The sequence below is a fragment of the Lissotriton vulgaris genome, chromosome 1_1 (genome assembly GCF_964263255.1).
Source record: "Lissotriton vulgaris chromosome 1_1, aLisVul1.2, whole genome shotgun sequence".
NCBI classification, from domain to species: Eukaryota; Metazoa; Chordata; class Amphibia; order Caudata; family Salamandridae; genus Lissotriton; species Lissotriton vulgaris.
The window spans coordinates 1,752,424,563-1,752,441,875 of record NC_141685.1 but is presented as its reverse complement, the minus strand read 5'-3'; the positions used below and the strand labels follow the sequence as shown (position 1 = coordinate 1,752,441,875).

Below are 17,313 nucleotides of genomic sequence, written 5' to 3'. Positions count from 1 at the left end.
ACCCACTTGCCCTGTCCCTGTAGTACTATGAGGTGACCTTAGTGTGGCGCTATTCCGTAAAAGCCCATATGTGCTAAAGAATAGCTCCTGAGTGATCCTCATGTCGACCATATTTGGAGTAACATTACATGACAGTGTCCCTGATGTGACCCTCCCGATGTTCATCCAGCCCTATTCATTTGAGCTGTGTAGGAAGCAGTCTCTCTATATAGTGGACAAAAACGAGTTACACTGTGCAGAGAGTCCAGGCGTCCCTTATGGCTTTACAGAGGCACACGTAACAAATCCGAATGCTCTCTGTTGTGGTAGTGTGGGTGAGCAGTTTAGGCTTTTCAGAGGGTAGTGCTAAGCATTCTTTTTACTCACAGAGGCAATAAATGAGACGCATACTCAAGAATATGTCTGAGATTAATTTAGAAAAATAACACCTTTTTATATAAATTTCAACTCCAAGAACTTCAGGGTCAAGTAAGTACTTTTCAAGATATTCATTTTTACAGGCAAGTATAATGTTCACTTAAATGCTTCTTTACACAGCAATGCTTTCTTATGGGGAAAAGGCATGTACTGCATATAGTTACTTGTTATAGGTTTCCGGGGGGTCCCCTTCAGGACTTAAGGTGGTAGGGGGCCAAGGTCCAAAGAACCACCAGCAGGTAATCTTTGACTGCCCTAGAGTGTCCGGGTGCAAAGTTGCTGGTCGGGTTGGTAACTTTGAACGCTACACCAAAGGAGTGGAGTTGGGGGCACCTAGAATAAGACCGCAGAGGAGAACCAGTCCGGGAGCTCCCAACCGAGGGCTCAGTTCATGAGGGCCCTGTGAGCAAGGAGAGTTAATAGTGAGCAACCCAGTATACCCTTGAGGGTTTGGGCAAACAATATGCATCTAATGCTGAAGCAGCTACAGCGTGAGGACGGTTTCTGACTCATTTAACCCAGAGTAAACTACCTCACCTAGAAATATTGGCAAGAAGACGCCTTTATACCTTCTAATGTGTAAGGGAACCTTTTAAAATTATTGAGGATCCCTTTTCTCTTCTTTTCAAACCTGTGGCTTCTGGAAGTAATTGACTTGACAGGCTTCCTTATGGCAATTCTCAGCCTACGCGGTGTAAAAGCATTCTTTCTGCTCGGGACACCTGCTGGCTCCCATAAGGGCACGTTACCGCTAAACGCTAAGCACTTAACCTACATCAGCGCTAGGCAATCAAGTCTCTGATCCGTGCGATTATATGAACAAGGGTACTCAAGATATGAAATCCATGTCCTGAGGATGGTCTCTCACACGAAAGAATAGAGACCGAAACGTCGACTGTGCTTTTTCTACCATTGAATACTTGTTTAATTCTGTGTTGGGTAGAAAAGCTTTAGCAATTGATGTAGTAAGGACTGTGTAAAGTAATGTATTTTTCCTTCTGCGTCATTGTTTTTCATCTTGTACCCAACATTTTAACTTGATTTGGTAAATGATTAAATATCCTTTTTAAAATATACACCCGTCTTTCAATCCCTTTTTGCTCTCTTTTTTCTGATCACCAATAAGTGACAGTCTAGAATATCCATAAATCTTGGTTGTTGCATAACCAGCACTAGTGGGCTCAAATCACTAAGCCCACCTGATTACATCTCTCAAGTGATTTTAAAACTTTTCCTTTACTAAAATCCCTTGAAGGTATCTTTACCCTGTGAGCAAGGAGGCATCTGTTCTCTGAAACCTGGGCTGGGGCTCACTGGTGCAGAGTGGTTAATTCTGTTAGGCTGGTGTCACAGGCACTCACAGTTGTCGGTCTTTGCCGGTTGAGGGGACAAAAACAAGATGGCTGGATCACTCTTGAAGTGAGTCTCTATGGTGCTGACATCCCTCAACGACTGCTCAGTCTTGGAATCCAGAATCGACTCAAACAGGCTTATGTTGCTGCAAGAGGTCCAGCGCCCCGGGTATTGGTGCCTAGCGGCTCTGGTTGTGCTTGGCGTCTTCTTATTTGGTGGGGAGATGGATCTGACCTTCTGGAGCACAGAGACCTCTTCCTGGGCAGGTGCTGCATCATTGGAACCGGGGGCTCGTGGGGGGAAAGGGGAGTGGCCCTGACTTTGCTTTTTAGTGCCAGCAAGTTGCAGAGGAGTAGCTCCTCTACTCAAGGGAGATTGATGGGAATTTGCAAAGTGCTGGCAGCCCACTGGTAGTTTTGGCAGATGCACAGCAGCAGGACGAGTTGGTTTCTTGCGATTGCTGAGGCATGTGCCGGTGGACAGGGTTTGGTGCCAAAAAGTCAGCAGCTGGACCTCAGTTCTTGCGTTCTTCACTCTTCTTTGTCCTCTTCTTGTGTCCATTGAATCTGAGTCCCCGGTGTCATGGATGCCACCTAAATGTTTAATTTAGGGGCATTAAGGGGAGTGTAAGGTAGTAGCCAATGGGCTACTTACCTTTGATGTGCCTACACTCCCTATATGACCACTTGCTGTGAGGAGTTGGGAAGATAACCCTGACCCAGTGTGTCCAATTTCACCAAAAACCAAGATGTTGGAATTCTACTTTTCGTGTTCACTTCAGGTAGCCTACCTTATGACTGTACCTAGCCTGATCATGAACAAGCCTACTGACTAGCTAATTTTCCCACCTGTCCTGGTGCCAAATGAGCCCTGGGCAGGGGGTGGCATTCTCCCTGTCTGGGGGAAGCCAGGGTCACATATCAAAGGTGATAGAGGCCTTTGAAGCCTCCTTCCTTTATATGCTGGTAACTAGCAACCCTGCTTTGAGGAGGTGACCATACCTCCGGCCAGAGCAGACCTTGTTTCTGACCTCCCGAGTGCAGGGGCTCACCTCGAGGGGGTCAGAAGTGCCTCTGTGGTGGCAGGCTGATCGATGTCAGTCAGCCAGCACCCTAGAGGCTGGTAGGTTGTATGGGGTTGATACCACACACAATAGGTCTCAGTGAAATCATCGTGTAGCCCGGGAACTCGTTAATGACCAGTGCCCAGTACATGTACTCACGATGGCTTCCCTGTTCACTTGTACCATCTAGTAATTGGACTACATAGCACAGGAGCGTGTCTGCTCATGCAGATATGTCCTCCCGTGTAATATAATGCACCGTACCTTAGGGCTGTAAGGTCTACTGTATTACAAATATTGCATGCAATGGCTGTGGGCATGGTGCACAGGGTGTGCTTTGTTTTGTTTTCACTTTTGTTTGCACCATTTCAAGCAGCATGAAATGGCAGTCTGCATGAGTTTTGGTGGTGGGTCCCTTAGGGTGGTACAATACATGCTGCAGCCCTTAGGGGCCCTTTACTGCCCATGCCCCAAGTACCAGGTGTACCATTTACTAGGGACCTACAGGGGTGCTAAAAGGCTTGCCCATTGTTGAACAATTGCACAGTTGCCTTGTTTTTGGGAAAGAACACTGGTACTGGGGACCTGATTAGCAGTAAGAGAATGTGGCACAGCAGCTAGAGCTGCCGGCTCGGGAGTTGGGGATCCGGGTTCGAGTTTTGGCATTGGTGCAACATCCTGTGATTCTGGGCAAATCACTTAATCTCCCTTTGCCCATGGACAGCGCCTGGATACCCTCAAGGGTTTTAAGCCGCACTATATAAATCTACAAATTCACTAACTACAGGGGAGTTTCTTTACAAGATTGGTAAGTTAAAACATATGCATGAGGAGGGTGAGGTCACCACCTGCCTCCTTCCAGCATTTGTGTATTCTAGTCATTAAAAAAAAGGGAAAGCTGAACTACTCCTTGGCAACTGATTAACCGACTTCTTGGGAGTGGTGGCGTATCTCTGGTCCCCTGATATCCCAGCCCTGTGCCTCCACCTCCTTACACAAACAATCCAGGGTCATGTTATGGTCCACTACACTAACTTACTCCTTGCTTTCACCCTGCAGCAGCTTGTAAAAAACATAAGCACTGACTAGTGGACTTCTTCTAAAACTTGCTGCTCCTGTTTTTGTATTCCAGGATACTGAGAAGGAAGTCCATCCTCGTCTTACAAAGGAAGAAATCAAGGAGAAGATCGACAAGTACAACTCCATCGTGACAGACAAACTACGGATGACCTTGGTAAGGGTATGCATGTGCGTTTGGTGTACGCAACCCGCCTTGTACACTTGGATATGTTTTTAGTAGTCAGTTACCAAAAAAAAAAAAAAATCTTCATCAACAACATTGCTTATGACTTTTTTCTAGTCCAAGGATTCATGTTATTGTTAAGGCTGGGAAAATGAGGGGCATTAAAGGTCCCGCAAAAACATCTTCGTACAATCTTCTTTTAGGTCATTTTCAACACCTCGTGTAACTGAATTTCAATGCAGAGCCCATGCTTTTACTAGCACTACTAGGGTGTGTGTGTTTAATTCATTAATCTTGTGTACTTTAGCCATTACTCTCCTCACTATGACTGTTCCACATTTTGGCTTATTAGTTCCTGTAGTTTAGTTAATTCCTGTACCTTGTCCCATTCATCACCCATTAATGCACCCCATGCCATTCCTCACCCATGAGAGCCTCATCAAGCACAGGTACTCTGCCATTTTCCCTCATTCATCCATGCACTATGCCTCCATAGGTATCCCTGTCTAGGGAGGTAGTAAATCTCCTTGTAATGTACCAAGGAGCATCGACGGTCAGTCATGCCCCTTTAGTATAGTTTCTTATTAAGGGATGGGATGAGGTGGTAATGGCTGAATTACTTACTGCTCATCTTCATTACTCCAATTCTCTTTTCCTCTTACTGATGTTAAGTCACTTCCTTCTGGAGTCCTTTAATCTACCTACCTCTGCGATGCTTCTCATGGTGCAGAAAGGCAGGACTGCCATTGGAGGACTCCTCTGGAGGCACAGCGGAGGAGCTCAACTACATTTTTAGTGGTTTTAGGTTAGGCATTTGTGTTACTCAGTCATTGGAAGGTGTGCCTCATTAATAGTTTGGCCAAGAGACATTTAATAATTCTAATATGTTTTTACAAGATAGTCCCCTACCGCGGTCACCAGCGAGGTCTAAGGCGAGAAAAGGACAACAAGTGAACCTTGATCATCTGCTTTCAATAAATGCTTAGCTTTGCATCGCAATATCTGCCACTGCTCTTGGATAACTTAGCAGTAAATGGGCTCCAGAGGACTGTTTACAAGCTATAAATAAACATTCCCAGCTCGAGCTGTCCCTGCAGCTGCTGTCTACAACCGCTATTACCGTCCGTGCCTGCGCAGTGCACTCTTTTGTGACCCATCCCACAAAAAACTACAAACGGAATGTTCCATTCACCCTGAAAAATACAGGGGCCTCATTTATGAGCCCTTGCGTCACTTTTGCGCCGCCGGTGCGTCACTTTTTGTGACGCACCAGTGGTGTAAAAAATGCGCCTTGTTGCGTCATATTTGCAAAGTGACGCATCTAGGTAGATGCGTCACTTTGTAAACCCCTGCGCCACATTATACCTGCGCCAGGTATAATGTATGCAAGGGGGGCGTATTGACGCAAGGATGGGTCGTAGAAGTGACGCAGTGAAATCTATAAGATTTCACTGCGTCACTTTTAGGACACCGTTGCGTCAAAATCCTGCGCCTGCCTCACAGCAGGCGTAAGACTGACGCAGGCCCTTTCACATGGGGCTTGCCCCATGTGAAAGGACGCATTGCTGGAGTTGCGTCACTTTTGTGACACACTCCAGCAATGCGTCACTTTTGCGCTTACAGATACGTCCGAAATAAATACTGACGTATCTGTAACTCCTTGCGACATGATGCGTCATACATTAAATATGACGCATCAGGAATATCGCAAGGAGTGCGCACTGAGAAGTGACGCATCGCTGCTTTCACGCAGCGATGCGTCATTTCTCATAAATGAGGCCCCAGGTGTGTTTTTGCGGTCTCAGATGTTTTACATTAACAAAAGACCCACGTTATCTGTCAACTGAATATATTTGCAGCCAGATCTTAAATCATTGCCTGAGATTTCTACAACGCACTTATTGTATGTATAATAAACAAAATCGTGCTGGGATTACGGTTAATTTTACTTTTCTTATAGGGTTCCGATGGGATATACACTGGCTTTATTAGAGTGCAAATGGAGCTGCGCAGACCGATCACAGTCCGGAGTCGAATGACGTCTGCTAACCCGGCTTCCAATAACAATAACGGGACTGCTTTCTTCACGCCCAAGGGCAGCACGAACATTTTGCACATAAGCAGCACCAACACAGTCCGCCAGGTCATCGAGGCGCTGCTGAAGAAGTTTCTGGTTGCAGACAATCCTGCCAAGTTTGTCCTTTACAAGCACTGTCAGAAGGAAGATCAAGGTACTGTGTGACAACGCTCCTGTTTGTTTCTTTATGCATGTCATAGGCTTTTCTTCAAATCCTACAAATCCTCTCTGACTAGCCATATATGCCTTAATGCCTGATTTTCTGCTACAAAAATACAATAGGCAATAACAGACATTGTATTGCTTTCTATTGGTGTGACTTGCACTTGCAAGGTCCAAGGTGCTTCCTTGATGTGCTGTCCATGATAATCCCACCAAAAAGAGAAATCCAGAGAAGGACACATCCACAGTATAACATTTTTTTACACCGTAGGACTGCCTTATATATTGAAATGCAAGGCTTGCATGAAAAACGAATTCTGCACGTGCCCAGCACAATAACCCAGTGTGACATCTTATGCCAGTGGTGTACTTGCAGGCACGTCCACCACTGAAATTTCGCTGAATTTGCAATTGGAAGGAAATCTGACACACACTTCTCTATACATAGCATTTCCGGACAATCCAGAAAATGTATTTTTAGACATCTAGCTTGTGTCGCTGCAGATGTTGTGTTGAACTGTCTGTTGGTGGCAGTGGCAAACACTGACAGATGGTTATCAGACACTTTGAGCAATGGAGAGCTCTCTCTAGTGTGTCTGTTGTCACATGGGGACTGACCTAGAAGATATTTACCCGCAGAAGGCGCTCCTAGTAGTTCAAGTATCTGAACTACGAGTAGCTGCCAGTGGTGTTAAAACCGCGCCATGGTATCTCAGTGGGTTAGGCTGGTGGCTGAAATGGCGATTTACACCACACTCCACTTCAGCATCAAGTGACTCTTTAGTGTACATGTGTCAGTCCATGTTTGACAAGTCTGTACATCAAAGCGCCACTGGCCTGACTTTCGCATCGAAAAAATGATGAATTATGTAGCAATGAATTGTGAAGTTTGCTCCTGTGGAGTGTGTAATTAAATGTAGTTAATGGTGCGTGTGATTGATTTTGATATTTATATAGCGCAGCAGTCACCCAAGGGCATCAAGGCGCTAGAGAAAGACCTACATACCACGGAGTCCATAAGCAAAATGAGAGAACTTCAGCTCCCCGTTTGCCTGAGAACAGCCAGGTCTGAAGGGCTTTTCTAAACGGGAGCAGAAGAGGGATCGATCTGAGCGCCAGGGTTAGGGACTTCCACAGCTTACAGGCTGCCACTGAAAAAGCCTTACCCCCACTCCTCTTCTTGGTACCAGAAGTTGCATTTGAGGTGCAGAGCGAAGTAATCGGCTTGGGGAATACCATTTGAACATGGCCTTCCTCCTTGGAGGATAGGAGGCGTGCAATGACTTATGGACCATACACCGCACTTTAAAACTGATATGTTGTTCAATGAGAAGCCAGTGCACGTGTTCTAGTTCCTTCTTGGCTGATTGTCTTTTGGGAATGTCCAGAATCAATGCATTCTGCTGTACCTGGAGTTTATGTTGTAAGCCCTTACTTGCGGCCTGGTACAGGGCATTGCAATTATCAAGTTTGGACATTACCAGAGCCAGTGCTACCTGGATCCTAGCTGAACGCTGGATGAAAGGAAAGATTTTTTTAAACATCCTTATGTGCCAAGAGCATGTGGAAATGGTACAGTTCACTTGGGCCTTAAAGCTAAGTTCCGTGTCCATCAGGACTCCCAAATTCTTAGCCTTTTCACTCTGGACAGGACAGCATCCTAAAGATTGAGGCCAGCAGTTACTGTTCCATTTGATTGCCCCTGATCCGAATATCATCACTTCTCTTTTTCCCTGTTAAGTTTAAGGAAGTTAGCAGACATCCAGTCTGCTACTCCGTACATGCATCCACGGACATTCTCTGACCATGAGCCCTGCTCCTTACGGATGGTGATCATAATTTGTGTATCATCTGCATATGACACCACCTCTAATCCAAAAGAGTGGATTACAGATTAAAAAGGGTGGGACTCAAGGAAGACCCCTGCGGGACTCCACAAGGAAGTGTGTAGGAGTCTTGAGTGAAAAGATTTTAAATTCACCCTTTGGGATCTCCCCGTCAGGAACGAGGACAGATGGGGCAAATGCTTGATGAGAAATACCAAGGCTCCGGAGTCTGTCCAGCAGCAATGTAGGAGAGATGGTATCAAATGCTGCTGACAGATCCAAGAGAATTAGCACTACACCCTGCTCCAGTCCACCGTACGCCTGATGTAATCCGAGGCTGAAACCAAGGCCGTTTCTGTACCGTGATGCCTTCTGAATCCAAACTGCGACTCATTGAGCCAGGGTTGCTGATCTGCAGTTTCCATAAGCTGCTTGTTGAGATGTGATTCCAGAATTTTTTCTGGAACGGGGAGCAGAGAGATGGGACGGTAATTCTTGCAGTCCCTAGAGTCCAGATTTGGGTTCTTCAGAAGAGGCCTAATAGCTTGTTTTCAAGAATGGGGATAAATTCCAGAACGGATGATGATATTCATTAATTTTACGGGGGCGGGTCTGCTATGGTATCGGCAACCATATGTAAAATTGCCGGAGGGCATGCCTCCATACGAGAGCCTGAATGCGTTCTTGTTATGTTATTTTGTGTCTTTTATAGCGCTCGGCTACTCAAGAGTGTCCCGGCGCTTTATTGACAACCTGAGAAAGACAAACACAACACACAGATTAAAAGAAACAGGGTCAGCAGAATACGGAGATCTAGGAAGCAAAAAGCCAGGTTTTCAGGCCCTTGCTGAAAGCCAACAGATTTGAGGTGCTACGTAATGCCAGGGGCAGGGAGTTCCAAAGCTGTGGGGCCCAGAGCATAAAGGAACGACCTCCCATACGAGCCTTCCTCACACGAGGAATGATGGCAAGGAACAGCGACTCTGACCTCAGAGATCGGGAAGGACGATGGGAGACGAGCCTCTTCTGAAGGTATTTAGCCTCTGTGGCATAAAAGGCCTTGTGTGCAAGAGTTAAGGCTTTAAAAACTATCCGCTGTCGGATAGGCAGCCAATGAAGCGACTGCAACAAGCCAGAAACTCTGACTCGCCTATGCAGGCCAAAAATGGAACGCGCTGCCGCGTTCTGGACCACCTGCATCCGTTGCAGGAGATATTCCGGCAGGCCAAAATATAGGACGTTGGAGTAGTCCAGTCTTGAACAGATCAAGGCCTATACCGTAGTCCTCCTGTGGTCCTCAGAAAGCAAAGGGAAAAACTTCCGAAGCATACGGAGAAGACCAAAGCAGGTGCCAGTGAGGGCAAGGATCTGAGATCTTAAAGTCAGGCCATTGTCAATTTTGATCCCCAAATTCTTAGCTGACTGAGACGACCGCCCCGGGGGAGACATGTCAGCAGGCCACCATACCTGCCAGTCCGGATCGGATTGACAGCCGAAGAAGAGCACCTCCGATTTATCTGAGTTGCACTTGAGGCTGTTCAGTTGGAGCCAGTTAAAAACAGCCCCAAGGCACTCACGGATGCTCTCTCCATCAAGAGATAATGTACAAGAATAGGAGGTGTAAGGTCGCAAAATGTTTGGAGACCTCTGTGTTCAGTGTTGGACATCAGTGGACCATCTTTGGTAGGGCTGTTGACTGTTGGATTTGAAATGGACATAATTGAGTTTGACTCTAACCCAGTGTATATGTCTGATCTTTTTTTGAAAAAAGGTAGCTAGTTGATCACAGAATATTTGTGATGTATCCGGTTCTGCCAAGGAATGGGAAGATGAGAGCTGTGTAGATTTAAAATTATCAATTGCCTGTGTGTAGTACATAGATTTTTCTTTCGTAAGTGCACCTTTATATTCCTTGACCCTAGCTTTATATATAATTCTGTTCTGATCCTCTAGGGTTCGTCTCCACACCTGCTCAGCCCGACAACAGCATTGTTTTAAATGCCTTAATTTGTAATTCGACCAGGGAGCTGAGAAGCGGCATTTTTTCTGAGTATATAATGTAGGCGGTGCCACTATATCCGCTGCTGGTTTAAGCCATGTATCAAACGCCTCCGCTCCCAGATTAGAGTCCTCTTGGATAGTACAGGGAATATTTTCGAAGGAATTAATCAATGTGGCGGCTGAAATACCTTTCCAGTTTCTAAATGTACTAGGACCTTGGCAGGGTCTCTGTTCTTTGCTTTCTATTGGAGGCAGGAATTCAAACTGAATTGCACTGTGGTCTGACCAACAGATAGGTATTGTGTGTTGGAAGGCGATACGCGAATCATTGGAAAAAATACCATTCAGGGTGCACTTTGTATAGGCACATGCACACACACCTATATACACACACATATATATATATATATATATATATATATATATATATATATATATATATATATATATATATATATATATATATATATATATATATATATATATTCACTGAAAAAAACATAGGTTTCACACCAGTTATAGTTAGGTGGAAATTTTACTCGCATAAAACCATTGAAATTCCCACGTTATAGTTAGTTGGACTCACTATAACTTGCGCGTGCAATGCACTGCTGATGACTTCACATATTACATCACTCATGACATGGTCAGTGACATCACTCATGACATCACTGATGACATCTCAAATGACATCACTGATGACAACATCCTTGTGACAAAGTGGCAGACCTCCTATCAGCATAAAATAACCTTTGACACACACATTCAAAAATAGAAACTAACATTTTCTTAAAAAAGGAGAAACCAATACCAATTACAACAACTTATTAGGTAATTCCAACATCTACATACACATCCACTCATTCACCAACAGTTCTATATAGTCACTCATGCATGTACTTACTCATCATATGTACTCATACACCTATACATCCTGTTACACACTAATACTCATCCATATAGTTACTCACACACAAATTCACACATGCAAATAAACTATCAAAAAACCATTTACTTGATTATACTGCTATATACACACCACTACACATACTTCTACAGAAACGGAAACATATTTACTCTCTTAAACAATCAATTATAAAAACACATACTCACTAACCCACCCATACACACAATCATCCACCCATACAGTCTTGCACACATGCTGTCTTCAAAATACATACAAATAGTGAGTCACTCATTCATGCATCTGTGCTCTAAGTAATATCCCCCACCGAACCATACAGACACTGATACTCAAAAAAACAACTAATAACCCATATACACACATGTAGCTACTCACCAGCCCATGCAGCCACTTATACACAAAGTGAGACACAGATACAGATATTTAAATATTTAAACATTACTCGCTAATTTATGTATTCACTAAGATACATTTAATAAGTCAGTTAACCAATCAATTTTACACAAAAAAAATAATCCATTTAGACATTTATTTACTCATTTATTCTTCCATCAACCTTTAGATATACATATGTAAAAAATATGTATTTTTCAGAAAGATACACATTCACTGGATGATGTCATCAGTGATGTCATTTAAGATGTCATCAGTGATGTCACTGACCATGTCATGAGTGATGTAATATGTGACGTCATCGGCAGTGCATTGCACGCGCAAGTTATAGTGAGTCCAACTAACTATAACGGGGGAATTTCAATGGTTTTATGCGAGTAAAATTTCCACCTAACTATAACTGGTGTGAAACCTATGGTTTTTTCAGTGAATTTAATAGGTTTTTTAAATGCGAATTCCTAACTAACTGGTGTGAAACCTATGGTTTTTTCAGTGAATATATATATATATATATATATATATATATATATATATATATATATCGCTCAGTCCCCTGCAGGTTTTGTGAAAGTGAAAGTTCTTGAACCTATGTAATATGTTAATGATGATTGATAACTAGGACTGTGGTAAAACATCTGTGAGTCAAGGGAGAATTGCCGATCCACGGCTTGATACTTTAAATCATCACTGGTACTGTTAAAGTACAATGGTTACGCCAGTATATGGCTAAATGGCTCATTCTAAGACTGGGTTTGCAGTTCCAAGATGGCGCAATAATTGTCAATAGAGAAGATGTTGGTGGCTTTGGTCCGTAAATCTCGGAGATAGAATTAGCCGCGTTGAAATATATGTTTAAATTGTGCAAACCCTGATTATGCCGAAATAATTTAGCCGATACACGGCGTAGAAACGTTATTGTGGTAATGTGCGCGCGATTGATAATTTCAATCTTTGCGCAAAATAAGTTTGATTATATTGTGCTTGTGATTAATTGAGCAATAATAGTGGCAAAATCACAAAGAAAAGTCACCATGGTATCATTAATGTACTGAAACAATACGTGATGTGTACTGCGAACAACATCCAACATGGCGTATGATCTAGTCCCTTGTTTGTTTTTACCACTAAATCACACGAGAACGCTGTTAAAAACATGGCACCGACCATCAATGTTTGTAACATTGAGGAAGGCGGAGCGCCAAAACGCGTCTGTTGCGAATTTTGAAATAAATAACATCGGAGAACTACCCCCGGAGTGCGTGGTTTCTTGGGCAAATCTGGTGGAAACCTTGAGCTGCATATATATATACATATATATATATATATATATGCTGCAGAGAGCACGAAACGCGTCAGGGCTGGACATTATTCTTGTGAGGCAGCAAGCTGTTCCTTCGCTGTTTGCATCATCATTAAAATGGCAAAATCGAATTTTCCTGTTTGTGGCTCCCTCATTCCAGGCAAGCCTTGTGTGATGTGTGTATATGTGTATATATATATATATTCACAGAAAAAACCATAGGTTATAGTGGATATATAGTTAGGAATTTGCATTTACAAAACCTAGAAAATTCAATGAAAAAACCATTGGTTTTAGGCCATATATAGTTAGGGATTTGCATTTACAAAACCTTATTTTACTCGCATAAAACCATTGAAATTCCATATATAGTTATAAGCGCTAACTATATATCGCGCACCCGCAATCCACTGCTGATGATGTCACATATTACATCATTCATGACATGGTTAGTGACATCACTGATGACATCACTGATGACATCTCAAATGACATCACTGATGACATCACTGACATCTCATTTGACATTACTGATTACACCACTGATGATATCATTTATGTGATAATACATCTTCAGACTCTAATATAACCTTAGATACACTCAGTGTAAACAGGCACTCACAGACTGTCCCACATCCATGGAGTTACTCACACACCTAGTCAGTCATGCAAAGAATCAATCACAACTCCATTTCCTCAACTATATAGTTATACACACTTTACTTATTCAAACATATAGTAACACATATTTACTCTCTTATACAATCCCTGATACAAGCTCACAGTGATTCATACAGCCACTCACACATTCACTGGCTCTTATCCACAGTTATTTATATATGTCAACTCTCACATGTATTGTGTTTTACATACATACTTACTTGCACATGTAGCACTAAGATATCCATTCACTCACCAACACACCCATGCACAGTCAACCGCCCATATAGCTGTTTCCACATGCACTCTTGAACTCATACACCTAGTGAATCAACTGCTTACACATCTATGCACAGAGTCACACACCTCCCAGCCACCCACACACACACTCAGCCTCCCATTCAAATACTTGGGCAACCAATCAATAACCCATATAGCCACTCTTATAGCTACTGATCAACACATGCAGCAGCTTACACAACAACAGACATACTGATGCACAAATTAAGACAGTTTAGTCACTAACCCATGCACTCAGTGAGACACATTTAATCACTCACTCATACAGTCAGTCATGCACCTACTAAATCCTTCATCCAGACACTTATACATCCACTCATTCTTCAATATGTAAGACATTTTTTAACTTTACAGAAACATACAGTCACTGGATGTTGTCATCAGTGATGTCATTTGAGATGTCATCAGTGATGTCATTTGAGATGTCATCAGTGATGTCATCAGTGATGTCACTAACCATGTCATGAATGATGTAATATGTGACATCATCAGCAGTGGATTGCGGGTGCGCGATATGTAGTTAGCGCTTATAACTATATATGGAATTTCAATGGTTTTATGCGAGTAAAATAAGGTTTTGTAAAAGCAAATCCCTAACTATATATGGCCTAAAACCAATGGTTTTTTCATTGAATTTTCTAGGTTTTGTAAATGCAAATTCCTAACTATATATCCACTATAACCTATGGTTTTTTTCTGTGAATTTCATTGGTTTTTTAATAGGAAATATGAAAAGCTTTAAAATGTCAAGTACGTGATAGATAAAAACATTTTCGTATTTATGCACGCTGATGTGCTTTGAACGCTGCACCCCCCCCCCTCCCCTCTTTTGTCTTAGTAGTACTCTCTCTTTGCAGATAGTGAACGGTAGTTAACGCAAGCCTTTGCCCCCGTTGTAATCCGTCGTGCCTGCTTGTCTCTCCATTTGATTGATTGTTGTCCAAGCATTTACTGTTTTAGAATTGGTTCTCTTTGGATCATTCTCTATTTACAAACAAGCACAAAGTCGCAATACTCTGTTTAGTCTTTGCAGATAGTGAAAAATCGTGTAAAAAAATAAAAGTAATCGAGCGAAATCAGTAGGCCACTAATTGGATCTCTTTTTGACCTCGCTAAAATAGAAATATTAGGAACAACCCTTCATGAGAAATACGAAAATAGTGAGATGAACTGAGCTCCACACCATGAGGGCTGCAAGACAGCTCGGCTCCATCACCCATCCCGCACAAAATAACGACAAACCCTATGCAAATATTAAAAATATAGACAACACACCAGCAAAGAAACAGGGTAAAACATTTTATTAAAAAACTATTTACATAACGTTGGTTTATAAGATGTAAGTAGTGGACCGATGTGTGAATAGGTCGAAAGCAGCACAAGGCTCCAAGATCCGGATGGCAAGCTCCTGGATGTTGGGTGCCATAGTTCAGAGTTCTGAGTTTGAGCCTTTTTCAATGCCTGTGCTTTGTTGAATCAAAATGGCGGCTTGACACAAAGCTGACTCAAGCGTTGCTACTGATGCTATGCAGACCAAAACTGGTTTTCAGTTTGTAAATTTTTCTAGATTTTTCAATCCAAGTTTGGTTGACTTTGTAGAACGATGGCTTCAAATTTTCAACATACGGTGTGGTGGCCGTGACTGGGAGGGGGCGCTTCGCTCCTGCCCCCTCCCCAAGTAAAATTTTCATACGTGAAAGTACGTTAATGGTTTTGTTCCTGAGTTGCTTCGATGTCACTGCCATTCTCAAGTGGCATAAGTTCTGGATGTTGGGTGCCATAGTTAAGAGTTCTGAGCAGTGCTTGTAACACTGTCTGAAGCTTATTTCCACCTACTGCAGCTTCACTATTCTCAAAGTAAGTGAGTGTCGTTTGTGGACCTGACTGCATTAGAAAACAATGTGATATGTTACCTTCCTAAACAGCTTGACGGAGGCCCCTGAGGGGCGGTGTGATGGCCATGGACTCGGAGAAGACGCTTGGCTCCGACACCCTCCCCAAGTCTTATAGCACTGGTGTAGCCTGAGATCGCCCCCGACATAGGCGACCGGCTCCCGGGGTCCGGCGGAACTTTTTGCCTTTTGATGACTCTTCAATTCTGAACCTTGTCCCACAATCCGTTTGACCTGAAGACACGCTGTAGTGGGGCGCCCCTTTACCGTTTCAGTTGCCATTCCGCCCGCTTTTGCTACACTGTGCCTCTTCCGCCATTCAGCTGTTTACCGCCCGCTCTTGCGACTACAGCGTCTCGCTCATCATGTAGTTGAGTTGCTCCCGCTCTTGCGGTGCAGCGATAGGCGGCTGCCACAGGACTCTCAAAATGGCGGCCGGCTCTTCGGTTTTGGGCCTGGTCCACTAAAATGGCCCTGGGACACCTTTGAACTCGGACGCTTCCCTGATAGGGCTTGGGTCCCATTCTCGAAAAGCGTCCCCTCAGCCGTGAAGATTCTACAAAAGTCTTGGGGGCCTCCGACTCCCGCAGGCTTCTGGTGGGGAGCGGCTGCCATGATTGCTCGTGGAATGGCCACGACGGAGCTACGAGATGGTAGTGGTCTCATGCTGACGCCAGCTTTAGTCTGAAACATCCAGAAACACTGTAGACTACCAATTCGATCAGTTCCGGTAGCGCCCCAACATGACCCGGAAGAGAAGAACTTGCCCTCCCCTCTTTGACTGATGGTTCTTGTTGCCTGTCCCCTCTATTGTCATTTAACAGAACTTTTTGGACTGCTGAAAGGGGCTGTGTTCCGAACGCTGGTTGGTGGAGACATTTTAACTATATTCTTGACCTACGTTGTCGCGTAATGCGTTATATGACACGCCGCGTTAGCGCACCCGGAAGTGATCCGAGGCGCGGCGCGCAGCGCGTAATGTAAGCATAACAGGTCATGTGACTTGTTAATAAAACTTTTCATTGGTTCATTTTACTTTTGTTAATTTAATGATGAAAAGCTAGGTCATATGACCTAAAAATTACGCTTTTTATTGTTTTCGAACAATATTTTTTTTTCAAACATATGTTATAATATTCCAGGCTAATGTACTTTCCCGGAAAATTTACAACTGTCTTGCAAGTAAAATATATTCCTTTTTCGAGAAAAAGGGCGTTTCTTCCTTCCATGACGGAGCCGTTGAGTAAAAGAGATTCCGCCTGCTGTCTTAGTCGCCGATACGCCTGATTATCAGATTCTTATCGATCACTTTATGTTGCAGACATGAAAAACACAACTGCCCTTGACCATTTATCTTTACTGCGTTCCTACATATTATACCTTTTATCCGTCATGTAATTGGACTGCTTTATTTCACTTGCCTTTTACTGATTCGAAAACAGTGACTAAAAGTAAAAACTTTACCAATATAAATACTACTACCGTGTTTTGTTTTAAAAACCTTTATTGTGAAAATGTCAGTATACAAATACGGGCCTATAACCACGTGGGCCGGCCACGGAGCAAACTGAAATCGTATATGATGAGGAGACATTTACACTGTAGAAGAACGTAACGAGCGGGCCATTAGGTTGCAAGAACAAAGGTGTCTAACAGTTGCGGAATCGGTGGACGTACATTTTGTAATTAAAATAAAACAGG

The 17,313-nt window shown here is 43.3% G+C and overlaps 1 protein-coding gene across 5 annotated transcripts in view; it reads left to right on the top strand.

The window, feature by feature from the left end:
* The window catches only part of RASSF3 (Ras association domain family member 3), a 627,222-nt gene that overhangs the window by 588,418 nt on the left and 21,491 nt on the right, over positions 1 to 17,313 (top strand). For all 5 annotated transcript variants that reach the window (XM_086919044.1, XM_086919045.1, XM_086919046.1 and 2 more), the window contains 2 exons: positions 3,966 to 4,067; positions 6,037 to 6,307. In XM_086919044.1, the coding sequence (XP_086775170.1) occupies positions 3,966 to 4,067; positions 6,037 to 6,307 (373 nt within the window). The remainder of the gene's footprint in view (positions 1 to 3,965; positions 4,068 to 6,036; positions 6,308 to 17,313) is intronic.